Source organism: Polypterus senegalus, chromosome 12 (assembly GCF_016835505.1).
Source record: "Polypterus senegalus isolate Bchr_013 chromosome 12, ASM1683550v1, whole genome shotgun sequence".
Taxonomy (NCBI): Eukaryota; Metazoa; Chordata; class Cladistia; order Polypteriformes; family Polypteridae; genus Polypterus; species Polypterus senegalus.
In genome coordinates this window covers 12341547-12365679 of record NC_053165.1, presented here as the reverse complement: position 1 = coordinate 12365679, position 24133 = coordinate 12341547, and the positions used below count along the sequence as shown (strand labels likewise).

General features: G+C 42.4%; 1 protein-coding gene across 1 annotated transcript; it reads left to right on the top strand.

Annotated features, from left to right (window-relative positions):
• The first annotated feature begins 5768 nt into the window (after nt 1-5768).
• On the top strand, nt 5769-11206 carry zgc:152986 (uncharacterized protein LOC101884054 homolog). Its single transcript, XM_039770736.1, has 3 exons — nt 5769-5863; nt 8318-8540; nt 10881-11206. The coding sequence occupies exons 2-3, from the start codon at nt 8321-8323 to the stop codon at nt 11204-11206; spliced, it is 546 nt and encodes a 181-aa protein (XP_039626670.1). The 5' UTR covers nt 5769-5863; nt 8318-8320.
• Nucleotides 11207-24133: the final 12927 nt, after the last annotated feature.

Genomic DNA, 24133 nt, shown 5'->3' with positions numbered 1-24133 from the left:
TATATACAGTATATATATATATATATATATATATAGTCAAAGGGGATGTTGTATGCCAAGACAGGGGTTGACTGGATGCACTAATATTTTTTCCTCCTTCCACTACAGATCCCCAGAAGGGAAACCACGTCTGGTTCCTCCACAGACCCCACTTCCTCTTCTGATGTCACTTCCAGCGATCTTCAAAGACACGCCTCTTCCTCCCTCCTCCTTATAAAAGCTCAGCAGATTCCTATCCCCGGCAGTTCCAAAAGACTACTCTGCATCTTTGTTGCTGTTTTTCTTTTTTTGCAAACCTTCACTTTAAGTGTACAGGGTGGAACCCCAAACCTTTTCACGCTTCTGTCTTTTCTTCACAATTGTGGAAACCAGGGGCGCTCCAGCCACCCCAACCCACGATACAGACAGGCAGAGATATGAGTTCCAGCAGAGCACACGTTTATTTACAAGTGGGCAAGCGCTTTTCCCTTGCTCCATGAAGGAGTACAGTACAATACAGCACCAATTGATGCAGTCCCTACTGTCTTCTCTTCCTCTTCTTTCCGCCTCTACTCCTCCATGGTCAAGCATCATCCCTCGTCCTGCCGACTCTGGCTCTTCAAATGGAGTAAGGCGGCTCCTTTTGTGTTACTCCAGGTGGCTCATCAGGGATAACTGGAATCACTCCCAGGTGCGATTGAAACCTAAAGTAGGGCTCTACAGCTCCCCTTGGCAGCGCCCAAAGAACCCAACAGGGCTGTGCCAAACTCCAACTCCTTATGCGTACCCTGCGGGAATCAGTGGTGCCACAGTCACCCAGAAGGGCCACCCTCTAGCATCCCAGGGAAGGTGATGCCTTGTGGATGTTTTCTCCTTTTATCCTTCCATCCTGCTGGCATCCTGGCACACACACACACACACATATATATAGAGAGAGTGAGTTACTTCTGTACACATTGGTGACGGTCAGTGCAGGATTTACGTATAAGCTACACAAGCTATAACTTAGGGCCCCCGCCTTTTTGGGGGCCCCCAAAACAAATTGTCCGAGTGAGCAATTGTCATATATACTTATAAAGGGCCCCATGTCTCAAATAGCTTAGGGCCTTATCAAGTCTAAATCCGGCACTGGTGATGGTAATCTCTCACCGAGACACAGGATGGTGCTAAATATGATTATGGATTGCCCTGTAAGGAGAGGACAGATTTGATCTCTCATTTTGACTTACTCTTCCACTCTAAAAGAGGTCCTTGCTTAATTAAGAAGCTCCTCATTTTCTCACATTCTAAATATGTGCGAGCTCAATGCCAAAGTATTTACACTAAACTTTGTAGAAAAAAAAATGTTTCCCTTCAGTGAATACTCTAACAGATGGCAGATTTCAATTACTTTTGGCTGTAGTTTTCATTTTGCTGTCCTCTGTTGCGAAACGCAGCCTTACAAATTTCTGGAGCCCAAATTATGACTTTGAGTCAGATGATGAACTGAATCTGGAAACTTTGCTGTCTGGAGTTCATTTCTTTTAAAATTTATGACAAGTAATATGGAGTATTGCAGTTTTAGATATCTTAGAATTTGAACTGCGTTTCTGGACGTCTTAGGGTACATTGCAAGAAGTCTTTGAATTTTAATTCAGCTTACCATAACTGGTCTCCCACTGTGCAAAAACGTGGCGGAGATTGGTTCTGCAGTGTGATGTTGCGTAGAAGGCAAACACATATTCAGCTACAAATATTAAAATAAACTCATAAATAAACAACCGTCAAAGTCTGAAAAACACATGAATTAATATGAAGCAAAAGATAGAGACAATTAAGCGACCCCCGTGCACTAAAAGTTACGTCAGCAATAGACCTCAATATACTGTGGATAATTGGTGTTGTTTAATAGTAACAAGAATAAGACGTATTACTGGTGTGCACCACCAGGGGGCATACCGCTCCCCAACTCCGACACAGACAGACGCAGAGCCCAGTCGGCATGTCTTTATTTAAGTGGGGAAGCGTTTTACTTTTGCCTCCCATAACATAGTACAAGCACTAAATAACACAGACCCTTCTTTTCTTCTGGCCTCTTTCCATATCCGTCTCTGTCTCCACCCTTCCTCCAGCAAGCTTTGTCCACCACTTCCAGACTCTGGCTCCTCGACTGGAGTGAGGCGACCCCTTTTATAGTGCACCCAGAGGTGCTCCAGGTGTTCCCTGACCTTCTTCCCACAGCCGGGTGTGGCAGAAGCGGTGCCACAATGGGCTCAGCCATACCTGCAGAACCCCCTGGCGGCACCCACGGAACCCAACAGGGCTGCTCCAAACTCCAACTCCCAGCATGCCCTGCAGGCCATCAGTCACACTGGATTGAAATAAATAATTTTTGATATTTTGAATAATTTTGTTATTGTGAATGTGACATTTTTATTGATTACATTTTTTTCTGGAAAGATGGAAATACTGTATATGAGTCTGGTCTGGAATGCTGGTTCTTTAATGGCACTTTATGGTTCTCTACTGGGTTGTATGATTCCTCGAAGACCTTTTGCTTGACCAAGCACCATTTCATTCTGGGAGGAGGTTTTTACATATGAAGTTGGTTCTTTGGGCTTGGAAAAACTTCCTAATATGTAGAAAAAAATGAAATATTTAACATATGGTAGGCTGCAGGACACTAACAGATGAAGAGAACCTGAACTTCACCTGTGTTGTTGTATTCAGCCAGAGTCCTTTTAAAACCGGGAGCCACTGGTATTTTACAAATCTGTTACCATCTACACTCTTCAAATGAAAGGTGCCAGTGTGGTTTCTTCAATCTGATGCCATAGGGAAACCAATTTTTGATGCCAAAAGACGCATCAGAATGAAGGTTCAAGGAAAAGCCTTTATTTATTTAGATCTGTAACAGGCTCTAAAATGTGAATAGATGGCAACAGACTTGTGAAATACCAATGGCTCCTGATTTTAGAAGGACACTTGCTGCATACAATAAAACAGAAAAGTCCAGGCATGAGTGTTGTGGGGGGGCGGGGAGGGGGGCAATCAAAGCCTAGAATGACAAGGACATGTGATAGACATGGATTGAGAGGAAGGAGCCCACAAAGACTGCTCATGTATAGGGCCCAGTGTTCTGTGCTACACCTCTGGTCCAGGTCTTCTTCATCTGTTAGTGTCCTACTATAGGTAGCCTACCATATATTAAAGATTTTCTTTCCTACAAATTAGAAAGGTTTTCAAAGCATGAAGAACCAACTTCACATGCAAAAAAGTCTTTCAAGGATGAAGTGGTGCTTAGTCATTACAAAATACATTACACCAACTGTGTATTTTGACAGAAATAAGGAATTATTACAATAGCTATACATGTAGATAGATAGATAGATAGATAGATAGATAGATAGATAGATAGATAGATAGATATAAAAGTCACTATAGATAGATAGATAGATAGATAGATAGATAGATAGATAGATAGATAGATAGATAGATAGATAGATAGATAGATAGATAGATAGATAGATAGATAGATACTTTATTAATCCCAAGGGGAAATTCACATACTCCAGCAGCAGCATACTGATAAAAACCAATATTAAATTAAAGAGTGATAACAATGCCGGTATAACAGACAATAATTTTGTTTAATGTTAACGTTTACCCCCTGGGTGGAATCGAAGAGTCGCATAGTGTGGGGTCTCCTCAGTCTGTCAGTGGAGCAGGACGGTGACAGCAGTCTGTCGCTGAAGCTGCTCCTCTGTCTGGAGATGATCCTGTTCAGTGAATGCGGTGGATTCTCCATGATTGACAGGAGTCTGCTCAGTGCCCGTCGCTCTGCCATGGATGTCAAACTGTCCAGCTCCGTGCCTACAACAGAGCCTGCCTTCTTCACCAGTTTGTCCAGGCGTGAGGCGTCCCTCTTCTTTATTCTGCCTCCCCAGCACACCACCGCATAGAAGAGGGCACTCACCATAACCGTCTGATAGAACATCTGTAGCATCTTATTGCAGATGTTGATGGACGCCAACCTTCTAAGGAAGTATAGTCGGCTCTGTCCTCTCTTACACAGAACATCAGTATTGGCAGTCCTGTCCAATTTATCATCCAGCTGCACTCCCAGGTATTTATAGGTCTGCACCCTCTGCACACAGTATCTTCTGATGATCACGTGGTCCATGAGGGGTTTGGGCCTCCTAAAATCCACCACCAGCTCCTTGGTCTTGCTGGTGTTCAGGTGTAAGTGGTTTGAGTCGCACCATTTAACAAAGTCCTTGAGTAGGTTCCTATACTCCTCCTCCTGCCCACTCCTGATGCAGCCCACGATAGCAGTGTCGTCAGCGAACTTTTGCACGTGGCAGGACTCCTATTGGAAGTCTGATGTACTGTATATACTGTAGGCTGAACAGGACCGGAGAAAATACAGTCCCCTGCGGCGCTGCTGTGTTACTGACCACAATGTCAGACCTGCAGTTCCCAAGACGCATATACTGAGGTCTGTCTGTAAGATAGTCCACGATCCATGCCACCAGGTATGAATCTACTCCCAAGTACTAAGTTCTGTATTTGCATAAAGTTCGTATATTTGCATAAGGGAACGCCCCCTTGCAGCAAACTGCGCGTTCTTCAATTTACTCCCCATATTTATGCACAGCGAGAAACTCAAATTTATTAATAGTTTTTCAGCGGGCCTCAATGTTTTTTGTGGTTATGGAAGATGATTTATGTAGAGTTATTTTTAATGCACTGGTGAAACTGTAGCACACGCTGTATTAGGAAAGCAACGCTTTATTCTCCACTTGACAACATAAATTTGTTTTTCTAAACACTGTTTTTCATCAGATAATTAAAATAACTTTTCTTGACTTTTTTTAATATATAAGCGACGTTGTTAATCTAATGCGGGTAAATGAAGTGTGTTATGTAGGTATAAGTTACATCACTGAGCTATTTACTTTGAGACAGTTTGTTTTGGCATGAGGAAACAGTTCGATTTAATATTAAAATAAAATTATAATTGTTGAGTTCATTAATTTTACTGGAACAAACCTTGCACCAAGTCCGTGTTGCTGACTATTTTTGACAGTTAAATGATTGACAGCTCATCAGTCCGTCAATTAACAGTTCACATACGAGCGCGCTTTCTTTAGATTGCATTTAGGATTATTTACTCTATGCAGCCTGTTACAGATCGAAAACAATAAAAGGGTCTTTCCGAAACCTTCAGGGGGCTGAGTCTTTTGGGAAGAGAAAAAAAAGGCTCCTTTAGACAAAAAGGTTGATAGGAACCAGAAAGGTGAAGGAATAAGGCGCTATTGGCTTCGTGTGCCAAAGAAGGTGAAGACTTAAAAGGACTCGAAAACCCCCAGGCCTGACGTGTCATTTCGTCAATATTTTAATAAAAAAAAAGTCTCCTCGTTCTGAATTTTATTCATTTCGACCACAGATGACAGACCGCTCCAATCAACAATGAGATGGACATTATATTAAGAAGTAGGTTGCGCCCACATGTAGCCTCTGTGGATCTCAGGCTTCGGGAATAATCATCCATGACATACAGAAAGACGGGAGATCTGAGCAGCCTATCTTAATCGGTCAGGTGCTCTTTCAGATTCACAAACGGTGAAATGGTGCGTTAAATCACAAATCGGACATTAAAAGAGAAATCGGTTGGAATGAATGAGCGATACTGCCAGACCAGACGTGTAATAACAGTTGTTTCAGATCCAAGTTTAAATATGCCACCTAAAGTCGATAATTAAGCCCGTGATCAAGCGCGACCAATTTCTCGCTTTAATCACTAAATGCCAAATCGCCGCCCCTCGCCTTTTATTTAACCATTCAGTTAACTGTGAGCTTAAATACACGAAGAAGAGAGATCGACGTGATTGATGCCGTTCCAGTAAGTGGCTTGCATGTAATGTACGTTGCTGTTTTAACCTTCTGCTGTAGGTTGTTATAATCACGAAGCTTTTGAAGAAAAGTCTGCGAGATCTTTTGAGTATAAGATTGATGTATTCTTTCACGAGCAGGAACAAATCGGGTAGGTCGGCTTTGGTCTTGCCAGCGGAACGTGGCGAGGGTCTCCTTAAAATGCTATTCGCGAGTGGCGACGGTGGAACAAGCTTTATGCAAAAAGGTGTTCCAGGGCGACGGACTTTGGAGCGCTACAGCGGGTGTTCTGTCGATTTGTGCTGCCTTGTCGAAATAAGATACACCTGAAAATATTTATACGTTTAAAAGTGAAACCGAAGTGAACATAACATTTTTATGGTATTGCTCCCCATCAGCCAACATTTTTCTGGGTTTGTACCTACCAATCATGCTCAGCTTACAATAGCAACAATGCTGGACAAAAGATAAGCATTGGATTGAGACGTTGGATACACTGGACATGGCTTAAACGACAAATTTAATTTTTAGTAGGGTCTAATTGATTCACTTTTATTGATTTATTTACAAAACTTTATTGAATTGTTTTCGAATAAATGATACTACGCATGCGCAGAAGCGCATTTTGATAGTTTGTATCGTTCGACAGAACACCGGGATGAGGTCCCGGATGAAGCGGGAGCGACGTAATTGTGTCCTCCACGACCCTTTAGACCAGGGGTGGGCAAAGTCGTTCCTGGAGGGCCGCAGTGGTTGCATTTTTTTTTTCCCCAACCCAATTGCTTAATTAGGAAACAATTGCTGCCAGTTTAATTTCATGGCTTTTTAAGTGCTTTAATGCTTATGTCAAGTCATTTTCCTTTTTAAGGATATCATCCAAATGTGAAGGCTAAAATGGATGAGTAAACCTCAGTCCTTCACTTTTTGTTCTCTTCACTTTCCTTCCAAGTGTTTGTTTAAACCAAACTGTGCACGATAAATCCACATGGGTGTAAATGGAAACAAGCTAAACCGAGAACAGCTGGTTTCTTTTGTCATTTGCCCCTTATTGCTAATAAGGAGCAATTTAAAAAACAAAAATACGGCTGTTTAAGATTAAAATAAGCAATAAGGTTTCAAAATCTTAACGAGCAAGACAACATAAATGAAGCAGAAGTGTTACTTGAGCAATAAGTGCTTCTTATTAAGCAATTGGGTTGGAACAAAAACCCGCAGCCACTGCGGCCCTCCAGGAACAATTTTGCCCACCCCTGATTTAGGCCAAGGCGATGTATTGTTCTTTCGGTCGTCTTTGCAGTGGTTGCACGGTAATAAACACCTTAAATAAGAACTTCGAGACCTCCTGTAACGCAAAAGTTGCACCCCTGCCTGCCAAATTTAGATTTATCTCCTTACATTTTCTGGTTGTGGCATTTATTTACTAATTGGCGGGATTGGTGGTGCACTGGTAGCACTGCTGCCTTGCTATATAGAGACCAGGGTGCTCCTTGTGTCCAGGTGTGTTTCGTTCTGCTCTGTTTTCCTCCCACAGTCCTAAGACATGCAGGTCAGGTGAATTAGTGCCACTTATCTGGTGCTGTGTGTGTGTGTGATCCTCCTGTGATGGACTCTCAGATTGTTCCTCCCTGTGACCCTGCTCTGGATAAATGGGTTTAGAAAACTGATGAACTTACAAACGTCCACAAGTGTGTAACACTCCACCGTTGTTCTTTAGCGGGTGTTCTTGGCATCTGCCATGCTTGTCTTTGAACTGATCATATTCAGATAAAATGACCATACCATTTTATAAATCTCCTTGATCCCGAGAAGGGGGGGCTGGAGCTTATTCCAGGAAGCACGGGGTGCAAGTCAGGAACAATCATTGGACAGGGTGACCGCCCATTGCAGGGCAAATACGCACACATATGGGCAGATTTAGTGTTGTACGTCCACCTGACCTGCCTGTCTATAGTTTGGGATCACCAGGTGAAAACCCAGTTGGACATGGGGAGAACATGCAAGCTCCACGCAGGGTGAACCTGTGAACAGAACCCTGGTCTCTTTACTGCCAGGTAGCAGCACTACCACTGTGCCCTTCCATTCCTCTGATAGAACTGTGCTTGAGTTGATTGCATTTTCTTCTGTTTTTTTCCAAGACCTCTTTAGGCTAGAAATGCATCCTGCACCATCCATCGTGCCAATCATTTTTGCCTACTTCAGTTGCTTGACTCAATAGGGTTGGTGCCCATCTTGTCCACAATAGATAAGTGCTGAAAGTCAACCCTGGATTGTATGCCAGTTGCCCACACAGTGTTCCAAACACCTGAAACTCTGTCATACATTTCTGCATCCTGTGCGATATTTGGTAGTGTATCCTTCCATTAAAGTCTGTTAAAGCTGCCTGTCTTAACATATGAACTTTGGATTATGGGGACACTTCAGCCATTTTTTTTTTTTTCTTCTTCTTTTCCTTCCTCTTCCTTAGGCCATGAAGGACCCACTTCTCATTCATCAGCTAGCCCTCTTGTGGCTGCTGCTACTTCTTGATTCAACGTTAGCCGTGAAGGACTACTACGATATTCTCGGCATGTCCCCCTCTGCCACTGGCCAGCAAATCAAAAAAGCCTTCCACAGACTTGCCATGAAGTACCATCCAGATAAGAACAGAAGTCCCGGTGCAGAAAGAAAATTTAGGGAAATTGCAGAAGGTAAGTTGGTCTCTGCTGATGCCCATCATGGTGCCAGGAACTTGTGACTTAATTTAGATCAGGATTATGGGGTGGAGCCTAACCCAGTTAGCAGAGGGCACAAGGCAGGGACCCTGATCAGGGTGAACCCACACAAGGGCCAGTTTGGTGTCATCAGTTCACCTAACCAGCTTGTCTTTGGACAGTGGGAGGAAACCCACCCAGACACGAGCAAATTCCATGCTGGGATGACCTGAGCTGCAAACCCTGGCCTCCTTGCTACTGTGTGGGAACTGCTTGTAGGTAAAGGAATGTAAATGGTACCTCTTAAATATCTAAGCACGAGGGAGGCTGTAGTGTAGTTCGTGGCAGTCGGGCAACACCTTGGGAGGAGGAGAAGGCTATTAACATGCATGTCTCAATTATTTGTTCCTATGCCAAAGGGAATTTATTTTTGTGCACTGACTTGAGTGAAGACCATAAATGATTAATGGAAGGATCTATTAAGGATAAGATTGAGCAACACCTGGCAAGGACAGGAGTTCTTCTGAACAGGCAGCATGGGTTCAGAAGAGGGAGATCGTGTTTTACTAATATGCTGGAGTTCTATGAGGAGGCAACAAAAATTATACAATCAAAATGGAGCAGATGATATTTGATCTGGACTTTCAGAAAGCATTTCATAAGGTGCCACATGAGAGGGTGGGCATCAAATTAAAAGTGGCAGTTCAGGGTGATGCTTTTAGATGGGTGCAGAATTGGCTCAGACACAGGAAAGTGTGTGATGGGGAGATGAACCTCATCAGAATTGGCCAAGAGTGGTGACCAGCAGGAGACCGTGCTAGGGCTGCTGCTATTTTTAATATACATGAATGATTTAGATAGGAATTGAAGTAACAAGCTGGTTAAGTTTACAGATGATGCCAAGATAGGAGGATTAGCAAATAATTTGGAATCCGTTATATCCTCACAGAAGGACTTGGATAGCATGCAGGCTTGGGCAGATTTGTGGACGATGACATTTAATGTCAGTAAATGTAAAGAATTGCATGTAGGAAGTAAAAATGTGAGGTTTGAATACACAATGGGCAGTTGGAAAATTTGAGAGTCCACCTTATGAGAAGGATTTAGGAGTCCTAGTGGACTCTAAGCTGTCAACTTTTGACAGCCTTCTTGATGGCTTCTGAAGTAACAGAATGTCCGGTTATATAGCGCCTTGACGTGTGGAGTACAAGTCCCAGGAAGTTCTGCTCAGGCTTTATAACACACTGGTGAGGCCTCATCTGGAGTCCTGGGTGCAGTTTTGGTCTCCAGGCTACAAAAAGGACATAACAGCACTAGAGAAGGTCCAGAGAAGAGCGATGAGGCTGATTCAGGGCTACAGGGGATGAGTTATGAGGAAAGATTAAAAGTATTTACAGTTTAAGCAAAAGAAGAGGAGACCTGATTGAAGGGTTTAAAATTCTGAAGTGAATTGGTGCAGTGGATCGAGACTGTTACTTTAAAATGAGTTCACCAAGGACACAGTTGGACACTTGTTAAAGGTAAAATTCTCACAAACATTAGGAAGTTTTTCTTTACACAAAGAACGATACACTTGGAATAAGAGACCAAGTAGTGTGGTAGACAATAAGACTTTAGGGACTTTCAAAACTCGACTTGATTTTTTTTTTTTTGGAAGAAATAAGTGGACAGGACTGGCGAGCTTTGTTGGGCTGAATGTCCTGTTCTCGTCTAGAGTGTTCTAATGAGGATCAGGGGGAAAACTGGCAAGAGTCAAGACCAGAAAAGATGCCCGCCCAGTCATTGATTCTGACACGCTAAGCAACAAAATGAAAGTCTTCACTAGAAAAACATTAGTTTGTAACCAAGGATAGACCAAAACCAAACTAACTCGATGCACGCCTACTATTGGAAACTCCAGAATAGAAAGTGCTGGTCTTTATGCTGGTATCCTGAAGGACATCTCATGGTGAGTGCTTCCAGGGGATTCTGGGAAAGATTACTGTGGCAACTCTACTATATATAACATGGCATTGAGAGAGAACATTATCAACATTTAAACATTGTAAATATTACTTAATGCAAGGAATGATTAGGATTTTCACAATCACTGGAGTCCAAAATCTTATAATTTGTGTACTTGGACCTCCTAGGGAAGGCAGCAAAAATGAAAGAAAATGGAACATTAGAGCTTGGGCATAAATGAGAGCCAAAATTTACTTCGGGGACAAAGTTCTTTTTACAGAATCTTATATATAAAATGCCAGTGTTTCCCAACTTGATGCACATTTCTAGTGTTTATTTTCTCCGATCTGTAGACCATCTCAAGTGTATCTGACTTTTTCCACTTCTTTTCAGCTTATGAAGTTCTTTCCAACGAAGCCAAGAGACAAGAGTATGATGATCTGGGGCGCCAGGGTTTCGTGCACGTCGATGGCGAGATGGATGTCGACATGCAGTTCTTCACGTTCGTTTTTAATGACCTCCACCAGCATTATGACTTTGACTCCGATGGCTTCTACCCTGAGGAGGAAGTCCAACTGAATTGGGAATATCTTGAACAACCTGAGGGTGTGGAGGACGAGGAATTCCTGGGCGAGTCTTTGGAGGAGGAGGAGGATGATCGAGGCTCTTTTTATGTGTTTGGGAAAGAGTTTGACGACTTGGCAGCAGAGTTTGTTTGAAATTGCAGTTATGCAATAGGTTATGAAAGTGAAACTTGTGGAGACAACTCTGTGGTTGGTTAGCACTTGTACAAGCCATGGGGTGAGTAGCAGGGTGCTGGAGAGCTTGGCTCCTGTGGTGGTTGGATGAGTTAAAATAAACTGCACTGGTGGAAGAATTTCAAAGCTAAGCCTCCTTTCCTCCATGTAATCCTTACAACTGTCCATATTTCTCGGGTTGGGTATGCCACAAAATGTGTAGCTTACTTGCTGCAGAGTCCAAACCTAAAGCCCCAGAACAGAACAAAAGTTTAAATTTGGACGTGAGTTTTTAGGCTTTGTGACCTAGGAACACCAAGTTACCCAAACTATTCAGCATCAGATAAGTAAATAATTACTGAAATGTTACAGATCTGTCTGATCATTAAATATCATGATAGCAATTGACCAGAAGAATTCATAATTGCAGAATTACGGCATTTGGCTCCTCTAGAGGGCCTCTTTCACTTACGTGATTTGGCTCAAAAACTAATTGGCACATTATCTCAGAACGGGCTTCAGTTTCTAGTTTGGTATTTTTTCCGTCCAGTCATTTTAGCCTTAGACCAGGGGTGCCCAAATGTTTTTCACTGGGGGCCACATACAGAGAAACCTACGAAGGGCTGGGCCACCCACTAGATGTGAGGTGCATTAAGCTAGCAAAATCAAATATACAGTTGTGCTTGAAAGTTTGTGAACCCTTTGGAATTTTCTACATTTCTTCATAAATATGACCTAAAACATCATCAGATTTTCACTCAAGTCCTAAAAGTAGATAAAGAGAAACCAGTTAAAAAAATGAGACAAATATTATACTTGGTCATTTATTTATTGATGGAATATTACATTGAGTATAGTATATGTACTCGTCTGTCTGTCTCACGGATTAGCAGTTGGTTTGAAGGTGAAATTCGAGTCCGGTGTTTTCAATCAATGGGATGACAATCGGGTGTGAGAGCGCACCCTGTGTTATTTAAAGAACAGGATCTATCAAAGTCTGCTCTTCAACACGTTTGTGGATGTGTATCATGGCACAAACAGGCAATTTCTGAGGACCTCACAAAAAGTAATTGATGCTCATCAGGCTGGAAAAGGTTACAAAACCATCTCTAAAGAGTTTGGACTCCACAAATCCACAGTCAGACCGATTGTGTACAAATGGAGGAAATTCAAGACCATTGTTACCCTCCCCAGGAGTGGTCGACCAACAAAGATGACTCCAAGAGCAAGGCACACGTGTAAGTCAGCGAGGTCACAAAGGACCCCAGGGTAACTTTTAAGCCACTGAAGGCCTCTGTCACATTGGCTAATATTCATGAGTCCACCATCAGGAGAACACTAAACAACAATGGTGTGCATGGCAGGGTTGCAAGGAGAAAGCCAATGCTCTCCAAAAAAAAATTGCTGCTCATCTGCAGTTTGCTAAAGATCACGTGGACAAACCAGAAGGCTATTGGAAGAATGTTTTGTGGACGGATGAGACCAAAATACAACTTTGTGGTTTAAATGAAAAGCGTTCGGTTTGGAGAAAGGAAAACGCTGCATTCCAGCATAAGAACCTTATCCCATCTGTGAAACGTGGTGGTGGTGGTGGTATCATGGTTTGGGTCTGTTTTGCTGCATCTGGGCCAGGATGGCTTGCCTTTATTGATGAAACAATGAATTCTGAATGATATCAGAGAAATCTAAAGGAAAATGTCAGGACATCTGTCCATGAACTGAATCTCAAGAGAAGGTGGGTCACGCAGCGAGCCAATGACCCTAAGCACACAAGTCGTTCTACCAAAGAATGGTTAAAGAAGAATAAAGTGAATGTTCTGGAATGGCCAAGTCAAAGTCCTGACCTTAATCCAATCGAAATGTTGTGGAAGGACCTGAAGTGAGGAGTTCATGTGAGGAAACCCACCAACATCACAGAGTTGAAGCTGTTCTGTACGGAGGAATGGGCGAAAATTCCTTCAAGCCGGTGTGCAGGAATGAGGAAAAAGTTACCGGAAACGTTTAGTTGCAGTTATTGGGGGTCACAGCAGATACTGAAAGCAAAGGTTCACATACTTTTGCCACTCACAAATATGTAATATTCGATCATTTTCCTTAATAAATAAATGACCAAGTATAATATTTTTGTCTCATTTGTTTAACTGGTTTCTCTTTATCTACTTTTAGGACTTGAGTGAAAATCTGTTTTGGGTCATATTTATTCAGAAATATAGAAAATTCTAAAGGGTTCACAAACTTTCAAGCACAACTTAGGTAAATTTATGCTTCATAATTGAATATACTTAAAAGAAAAAATAACATCACAGCTCTCCATTAATGAGTTTTCATTTATTGTACAGTAATCCCTCACTATATCGCGCTTCGACTTTCGTGGCTTCACTCCATCGTGGATTTTATATGTAAGCATATCTAAATTATATATCATGGATTTTTTCGCTGGTTCGCGGATTTCTGCGGACAATAGGTCTTTTAATTTATGGTACATGCTTCCTCCGTTTGTTTACCCGGTTGATTTCATACAAGGTACGCTATTGGTGGGTGGCTTAGAAGCTACCCAATCAGACCATGTATTACAGTACGTATTAACTAAAACTCCTCAATGATATACGATATGCTTGATTGTTTGCTTTTCTCTGTCTCTCTCACTCTCTCTGCCTGACGGAGGACGTGTGAGCAGAGGGGCTGTTTGCACAGAGGATACAGACGCTCCTCTACAAAATGCTGCTTTATCGCGGTGTGTTGGAATACTTAAAAGCCCAAAAGCACGTATTGATTTTTTGATTGTTTGCCTCTCTCTCTCTCTCTCTCTCTCTCTCTCTGACATTCTCTGTTCCTGACACTCATTCTTTGAAGAGAAGATATGCTTGCATTCTTTTAATTGTGAGAAAGAACTGTCATCTCTGTCTTGTCATGGAGCACAGTTTAAACTTTTGACTAAAGGGTGTTACTTCATGTCTAGAGGGCTCTAATGATGTTAACAGTGTGGGAGAGTTTATAAGGGCTTAAAATATATAAAAATAACCATACAAACATATGGTTTCTACTTCGCGGATTTTCATCTATCGTGTGGGGTTCTGGAACGCAATCCCCACGATCGAGGAGGGATTACTGTATTACAAAGTACTCGAGTAAAAATCAAAAGCACAAGCTTTATCTGACACTTGCTTTTTTTTTTTTTTTTCTCTTTCCCTTTATTCAATTGTTTCATGACAAGCGAACGTTGCTGAATTCCTGCATTTTCTCCAGGCACATTATTACTGCGACTTTAGTGAGGCACCGTTTTATGAAGTCGCCATCTGACAAAGGTTTCCCGTGACGGAAAGTGAGTTACGTTACTTCATATCTGGCTAATGTGGCATGTTCTTGTGTTTTTGTTAGTATGGGGAAAAAAAATACTGTTGTTGAGCTAGCAGACTAGCTGCCATTTGCTTAACTTTCTGTTCTCGCTCGGCACCAGTGTAGGACGTTGTAGGTCTGATGTTTGGTTTTGTAGTGTCGACGCATGTTATACTCTCATCACTGCAATAGTTTCAGTGCAAATCAAACCGACACACTTGCCCTTGACTTCTAGGAAGAAATATTCATTTTCCCATCGTGTCTGAAATCTTCTGCACTCACTTGCTATTGTGCGTTTCCTTTGGTTCTGCCATTTTTGGTCACCTGTAGCAAAATTGTTCTTTTGGTTGCACTTGTTTGTGAAGACACTGCCTTGATCAAGACAGTAGCTCCACCTTGTGTTAAACCTAAGAAGTACAATACAGTTAAGAACAAATTTCGTGTGTGGGCCATATTTCATTATATTTTTAGAATTTTTGCGGCGGGCCAATTAAAAATTGGACACTCCTCAAGAAACCATCACACACACACATCATCGAGATATCAATGTCTTTTCGTTAAAATGTTGGGAATGGTCGTGGGGGGATGGAATCTATCCCAGCCAGCATAGGGTGTAAGGCAGGCACAATCCCTGGACAGGACACAAGTCCATTGCAGATTGCACAAGTTTAAAGTTCACCATGGTGCCTGTCGAAGACGAATAATGGTAAATATGTGTTAAATGTTCTATCCCTTCTGTTGGGCCCTCGAGCAAAGCCCTTAACCTGCAATTGCTCCGGCCTGGGTGTGACATTAACCTTCATCCTGTCCTGCAGGCAGGTCCTCCAATTTGCAGGGAAAACTTTGGGGGTTAGTGGCAGGATTGACACTCCAGCCACTGATGGGGTGGGGAATCTCGCGCTGTTCCATTGAAACTAGTGCGGTGCTGAGGTGTTGCCCATTGCACTTGGGTCTTCAGCGGGTGGTTCATGTGGTGGGTGCTGTATCCGTGCCTGCATACCCCCCGCCCCCTCTCTCAGCCTATGTCTACCTTCAGCGCCCTTCCTCTGTATTTGCATGTGTGAATGTCTCTTCACTGGCACTCCCCTCTCTTCAGGTCGCTCCCATAAAGCCTACTTCTCAGACTCTGTCACTGTTTTTGTTGCCTCTTGTCTCGTTTTATTCTTTCCGGCTTTGACGGCATCTTCTCTCAGCATGCCTCATACTTCTTTACTTCTCCGTGTGTCTCACAAAGTTTTTGTTGCATCACCAAACCCAAACTGACCCACAACTGGACCCACAAGCCTTGGTGTTTTTATTATATAGTGAACGGACACATGAGACCTGCACTACTGGTCAAAAGTTCTAGAACACCTTCGGTTTTTATGAAAATGCAAGTAGTTTAACGTCTTCATGTTGCATGACATCAAACCATAGAATGAATAAAACAATGGCAAGGAAGTCAAGGAATCCTTTAAATGTACAAAGTTGTATTCCAATTTTTGATTCGGCAACATCGTCTGCACCTTTTGCTCATATAACAGTCCGCCTGTGGTGACCCTTTTTTATTCAGAATGCCATTCACTCTGTGCGAGTCACCAACTCTGCATCCAGCACAAGAACTCCACACCACCACACTTCCTCCTCCTTGTTTGACAGTTGGTGTCACACACTGAGGGACCATCCTGTCACCAACTTGACGACATACAAACACCCTGAGTGAGTGATGAACTAAAGATTTCACATTTTGATTCTTCACTCCATTACTTTTTTCCAGTCTGCAGTAGTCCAAAGCTTCTATTTCCAGGTCCTATTTTGTCCTTTAAGGAATGGCTTTCTTTAGTCTCCTCCTCACAGTACAAGCTGACATTTGCTTTTGTCAACCTGCACTGTTAAGCTGAGCTTGAAGCCATTGTGCTGTGAGTTGCCCATCATGCAAGATGGTGACCCTCAGAAACTCCTCTTCTGATTGGCTGGTGACTTTAGCACTGCCAGATCTTCTCCTATCAGAATTTTTTCCAGTTGCCTTTGGATTGTGTAGGAAACCACTGGACTCGCTGACACTGATTTTGTTTGCATTCTCTTTAAATGAAAGGCCTAAACTTCTAAGGGTAATAATGTTCTGTCTCATTTCATTTGTTAATTGCTGTTTTCTTGCCATTAACACTGGAATATTGTCCCAGTAGGACTTCAGAGGGTGTAGTCGGTGTGTTCCAGCTCTACTTTAAGACACACACAGAGGGGTTTGTAAGTAATCAACACAAGTTGGGACACCTGGGCAAATTGTTTCTTTCAACTTGCAAGCCTTCATTTACTTGAATAGCTGTAGGTTGTAACCTATTAGTTCGCTGAAGAAGGCCCATTTATAATATTTCCTTTTTATTTCTGTTTTTGGTAACCTAAACATTGAACCTCTGCCAGTTTAGTGCCGACCTTTTCACCATTTTAGGTCATTGCATTTCAACTGATTACATTTTGAAGAAAACCTGAGGTGTTGTAAAACTTTTGACCAGTAGTGTATCAATGAAAAGCGGTGTACTGTACCTACCAAGGCAGCTACAACCAAACAATCTCACTCTGCACTCCCAAAACTGAGGCAAACAAACCAAGAGGCCAGAAACCCACTAATCACAAGAGTAGCACTCTGCATACACGAACGATCCGCTCTTCTGTACAGGCTGTGGGCGGTCCTTCAGAGGTGACCTCAGCGTGGCCCTGCCTCTTGGGGGCTCCACCCACAAAGTACTGTAGACGGTACATAAGAGAACACATTCAGGTAGCAAATAGTAAAATAAGCCAATAACAATAATGTATAAATGCAATAAACTTGTGAAGATTACAATAAAGAAGACAGAAAAAGAAAATGAAATAGAAACCAGAATACCCCGTCTGAAGCGTGACGATGCCCTGCACCTTCTGGAATTTCCGCAACGTCCTAAATAAATAACAGTGAGCTGAATCAGACGGACGGTTGTTGTGACCATAACTGCTGTAAAATCAAATTTATTGACTCCTGGCCAATTGCTGCCCCTGACGTTTTCTCCGGCACCCTCTTCAAGTCCCTTAACTGTGCAGTCATTGAAGCTGCAGTACGGTTTGCAAGTTGATTTGCACAAAATGCACCGGCCTCGTCATTCAGTGTTCAGTGTGGAGAGACGTCCGTGTGGTAAGACCGAGGCCAGCGCTTGGTCCCGCTGCTCGTCAATGAGTGTTTTGTAACTTCGGATGCTTCCCTTCTGATGCGAGTGCCAGTGGTGGGACTGAACTGCTGCACTTGCCTTGCCATAATGGCTCGCTTGTTCATTCAGGACCCTCACAAGCAGACAATTCAGGGCTTCCCAGAAAATCTCCCTCTGCGTGTGTGTGCGCAGGCATTCTTAAAGAAACAAAAAGGCTGTAGAGCAGGGGGCTCTCAAACTCGGTCCTGGGGACCCCCTGTGGCGTCAGGTTTTTGTTCCAACCAGATTTAGAATCGGTGACAACACCTGAGAACGCAGATCTCATTTCATTAGCTGGGATTTTTTTCTCTTATTCTACATTTAGAAAATCATATGAGTTTTACATTTATGAGACACTTTAAATGCTTAACTCTCTTTTGTTGATTTAATTATATTTTACCCTTTCTCTGTGCAGTTTTCCCTCCATGGTTGTATCTTATCTTAAAAACGAGCAGAGCAGACCCCCAGGCAAACACGGAATTATGGAAACTACTTTAGCGTCAGACCCACTAATTAGTAAATAATGGATTAATGAAACAATTGGAACACCTGGAAAAGTAGAATGAAAGGCAAAATGAAAATATTGTTAAGAAAAAAAAAATACATTCCCATATAACTGCTTGGTACATTTTAAATATATATTTTTTACCAAATTTAGTTTTCTAATTTCTATTTTGTTCCCAAAACACACAACTTGGGAGGTAACAGTTCACTTAATTAGCTCAGGAGTCGGTTGGAACAAAAACCTGCAGCCACAGGGCGTCCCCAGGACCAAGTTTGGGAAGCACTGCTGTCAGGGCCGGATTAAGGTGGGTGCTATTAATGCTGCAGCATTAGGCCCAGATGAAAACGGGCGAGCATTTTCTGGAAGCTGAACAGTTTTCCTTTGCTATATTAACCTCAAAATAATTCATTTAATGAAATTTGGAGTCCGACTTTCGGACGCCTGGACACAGCGTTACTTATTATACAGTTACTATATTTCTTTGCGCTGTGACGTAACTATAACGTCGTTGTGTTTATTGTTAACCGAAGATTTCAAGTTTAATGCTATTGATTTTCCGCTAAACAGTTTACTTAGTAAATTAGCTGCGTTTTCTGCAATATCTTGGGGATTCTTGCCACTTTATTATTGTTCGGTAAGTGCCACGTAGTAGATTTTTCACCTTGAAAGTTAGTTGTACAGTAAAATTCGATGGCTATTTAAATGGTTATCTGTAAAGGTAAAACTAAAAGCCGGCCAGCAGGATGTTTTAAGATCCTCGACAGGATTCTGGTCTATTATGGAATTTAAATCGTGGACAATTTTTTTTACCCTCAAGAGCCTGAACTGAGTCACTTTGACCCAATGTCTCTGCAAATTCCTCTGTTTCGTAAGAGAATTGCGAAATTTTGTATATTTCATTGTTAGATTTTCTGCATTAAGTGCACTTTTCAGACAATTGCTATTGAATGTTGATGTTACATAGTTTGATATTAATCTCGAGTTGTCACGATACTACGCCGTTATTTTTATTCATGTTTAATAAAGGCTGGCTGGTTGCGTCGCAAGCAATTAAAGCTCCTTGGTCGGTCTGAGTGCGCATGTACGGTGAGTGTCGAATGCACAGGCAGCAGTGCCGAGAAAAAAAATAGGCCTTTTATGTGCTGCAGCATCAGGCCCAATTTTGTCTTAATCCGGCCCTGACTGCTGTAGAAGATGGATGTACCATCACATTATACAAATACGGATATAATGACGGATCGTAACCGTTATCTAGTTATTAAAGTGCACGTTCCTATACCTGTTGTAAATGGTGCTGGATTGTGATTGTGCTCATCGTGAGCTTTGAGATCTGCTCACCAACTATGGAAAATGTTAGTATGTCGCATCTTTCAAGTTTTTAGCAAATTGAGAAAATGATGTCGCCCCCCTATATGATCTCTTGATTTATTTTTTCCTGAGCTTCACGTTCTATCTCCCAACCCGTTGAATCCGACCACAGGGTCACGGGGGGTCTGCTGGAGCCAATCCCAGGCAAAACTGGGCGCAAGGCAGGAACCAGTCCTGGGCAGGGCACATGCATCATTTTCAAAACATTAACCAAACAGTGTTTTTTTAATTTATTTTTCTGAGTACGTTTTTGTTAACTTTATTTTAGTTTACTAAAAATGTGCCTGAGTCGTTTCAATCCAATATATTTTGACTTTGACTTTATATATTCAGGAATGAGTTTATATACTCCGATGTTGACTTTATATAAACAGGAATTACTATAAATTCCGACGCTGACTTTATATATTTTATATATTCGGGAATGACTTTATATATTCAAGTTTTGACTTTATATATTCTGACGCCGACTTTATATATTCAGAAAATCCTTTTTTTTTTTTTGTTCACGAATCAACAAAAGCTGGCGCTGAAATCGCGCCGTAGCTGCGGGTGTGTTAGGCAGGATCAAGTGCTGGAAAAACGCGTGCCTATAGAAATCTCTCAGTCTAAAATTCGTTTTAAAAGATTTAGTGAAAATTCAAAGCTAATGGTGCACACAAGAAGAAATTAAATCGTTTTTTTTATACTCGATAAAGTAAAAAAGAAAAAAAAATATTTTGTCTCTAAAGTTAGCTTTTCTTGTCAAACCTCAGTTGTTTCTATAATTCAAGATGCTTTACTTCGTTTTCAGTACACTCTCAGCGTACAGCACTGCTTGTTGAACAGAACATGTTAACTTTCATACTATCGAGTACGTAAGGCCCTGCATGAATTACACACGGCAAGGCAGGTCACTAACTGAGACTAATCTTTAATCAGAGAGACAAGAAGTAGTTAGAATAGAACGATTCAATTCAGCTTGGTGGGGAGGGTCTATAAGAACCTCCCATAGACTATGCACTAATAAACAGGCAAACATTTTAAATATAACTTAAAAACGAGCAAATGGCTCTTACACAGTCGACTCAGTTGGTCAAGCTGCCCTGTGGGACATCCTGAGGGTTCGCAGGATCCCCTCAAGGTTGCTGGATGTCATGGCCGGCCTGTACCCTGGTACTGTGAGTGCTGTGCAGAGTGGAGGCAGAACCTCTGCATTCTTCCCAGTTAAGGGTTCGTCACGGGTGTGTTCACGGAGTCAATGGAGGCTCTGATCGGGGCGCTCCAGAGACTGAGCGAGGAGTCTGAGGGTCTGGGTTTGCGAGTGTCCTGATAAAAACCAAGACCTCTTGGAGACGGCCATCAGCAGTGTGTCTGTTTGCGGAGAGAGTGTAGACATCGTCAAGAGGTTTACTTACTTGGCAGTGACATTCATGTCTCTGATGACTATTCCTGTGAAGTCTGTAGACGGATTGGGAGAGCATGCGGGGGGGTCATAAGGTCGCTGGAAATGGGTGTAGGGTGCTCCCGATATCTATGCAAAAGGACGAAGGTCCAAGACTTTAGTGTCCTGGTGCTTCCTGTCTTGCTATATGGTTGTGAGACATTGATGCTATCCAGTGACTGAGATGAAAACTGGACTCCTTCATTACTGTGTCTCTCCAGAAAATCCTTGGGTCCCGTTGGTTTGACTTTGTGTTGCTCATGGAGTCCCGAATGAGGCACATTACCTGCATTGTAAGGGAGCATCCGTTATGGCACTACGGACATGTGGCCCGTTTCCCCGAGGGTGATCCAGCTCGTGAGATCCTCATTGTTGGGGACCTGAGTGGCTGGACCAGGCCAAGGAGTCGCCCACATAACACCTGGCTGTGGCAGATAGAGGGTCATTTCCGGAGGGTGGCACTGGACCGTGCGTCTGCCTGAGGGGGTTGCCAACTGGGATCCCGAGTTGTGTAGTGTGTGCGGCAACGCGCTGTACCAATGCATGCTGTCCAACTTGACTTGACTTGCTCTTACACACGCAGTCGCAGCATTTAAATCACGTGATCACAATCCGACGTTTTCATCGGTAGGAGGTTTTGCCTCGTTGGTCAGCAGAGTTGCTAGGTTTTGATCATGCAGTATGTAAAATGTGTACATAGGTAGCTTCTTCCATAGTGCTATGACGGGAATGAAGACATATTCGGCCATCACCACTACTTCATAACATCATGAAAGACCTAGTGACTCCAAAAACTGAAAAAAAAACGGCACTTACTCGGTTGTTTTAATTGCACGTGAGCACGTTATTCACAGACTGACTGAAACGCAATCTGAAAATGTCCGCATTTGTCTCGTGTGTCTGTGACACCTGGCTAGGAAATGATAAAAGGTTTGAGTAGGATAGAAGATCATCCTTAAAATCTGAAGTTGCAGGTTCTCCCTCCTCTTATAAATGTCTTTTCATCAAGTGATGTTTCATAATGCTCAGCTGTGAATTGCATCCATTGTGGAATAAACACGAGACGATCAGCAGTTTCCTATTATGTTTATGAAGCATCTGTGCTCTTGAGCATTTTATCTTCTCTGATTTTTGTAAATGAAGCTTTGATTTGTAAAGGTGCTCTATTGCACCGCTTCTCAAACTTTCGTATTTCACGCTTCCCTGCCTTTTCTACCTGGAATAATTCTGCGCCCCCTGCATAATAATATATGATAGATTAGAATAGCCCCTGATACAACTAACAAAGGTGTGATACTCGTGCGGTGTCATGGTATCCTATCATTTTTACTTCCATGAGAATTGCATGTGTTCATCTAACTTCGATGAAACATTTGCAATTTCTTTATTTTATTTTTTTTTTAAAGTGCTTTAATAACTGTTAAAATGCCTTGTGTGGTTTTTGATAGTAATTCTAATCCCAAAAACAAAGAAGAATTTATTCTTATTTATTCTTTTTATGTAAAGAAGTGATTAAATATGTTTTAATTTTTAAAAATCTCGTAAACGAGGACACCGATGAAGTTAATCTGCACGAGGCGAACGTATTTTCGTCCGACAAATATACCGCTGTTTGTTGTATCATGAAAATAACCCAATACGCAGTAAATTATTTAACTCAATTTGGCAATATTGGCTATGCTGCCAATGTGATGCAGTCGCGCCACATTGTCACCTGATCTACTGTTCCCTGAATGTTCGTGACAGATACCGATATGTCTCGAGCTTTCTGGATAGAAAATACGTGACTATAAAAGCAGCAGCAGCGGCGTCGCTCGTCAGTTAGTCATTAGATCTATGCCTTAGAAATGTTTTATTTTAATTTTAGTTATGATGCATTCGTTGTGATTTATATGCTTGCACATTTAAATTTGAAATAAAAATTAATTTTGATGTCTTGTTCATTTATTCGATCTCCCCTTATACAGCACGCCCCACAGTTTGAGAACCGCGGCTCTATTGCCCTTTTTGTTCGCAAGCCAGGGGTTGACTGTTGTCCTCCCTCTTGTGGGGCTTTTTCTGGACAAGTTTTATCTTTTCTGATTTTTGTAAATGAAGCTTTGATTTGTAAAGGTACTCTATTGCCCTTTTTGTTCGCAAGCCAGGGGTTGACTGTTGTCCTCTCTCTTGTGGGGCTTTTTGTGGACATTTGGTGTTTGTGTTAAGAGTTGGCTCCTGCTGAAGCCAGCTGGTTGTCTTTTGGGCCTGGCCGAGTTTAGGTGAGCCTCTTCTGGGCAGGTTCATCCAGGTGCTGGCCTGCTTCTCGACTTTAGGTTTGGAGGCCTCACCCTCTTTCTGCCGCTCCAAGTGACAAGAGCATGACTCTTTTATTGTCGTGGACCTCACTTGAGTGTGTCTTGCATTCCATTGTCTCTTCTCGTTTCTGGTCGAAATATAAAAGGAGAACATGTTTTGAGACATCAAGAGTACCTCCGCCATTCCCCTGAGACTTCTCTGTGCTTTGCTTTCACTCTGGGCATCCCAAGGCGGTGGCCTGAACTGTGACACCGTTATAGCCGTGAAAATGTCCCCGTCTATTAGTGACGAGTAACATCATGGAGCAAATCTTCTTTTAGTCTCCTGCTGACTACGAGTACCTGCATCCTGATTCTGGATGAAGAGTGCAGCTAATCTACGGTAAGCCTCCCTACTTTCAAAATTAAATTCCATCATTCCTGCTTCTGCTAATCTTCACAACCAAAAACAGAATTTTGTTTATCTGAGTAATTGCAGGCTCTTGGGTGTCAACTGCAGGACCTAATCTCAGATGGCAGGAGGTTTGTCTTGGCCTAGAAAGATAAAATGAAAGGCCAAAAAAAATACCATAATGACTTGGAAAAGTGGAGCTGCCGTGCCCACCAGAGCAGAAAAATCTGAACACTCATAGAAGCTGCAGATTTGAGTTTTTAACTTTTCAGTGTTTGTTGGCTGCCAGTGGCTATCCAAGGACCTCACCTGACTGCCATATTGTGACCTTCAACAGGTGGTGGGGCCTTGGAGCTGCAGCACCTGAAAAGAGAGAAAGATTTGAAATGCCTTTG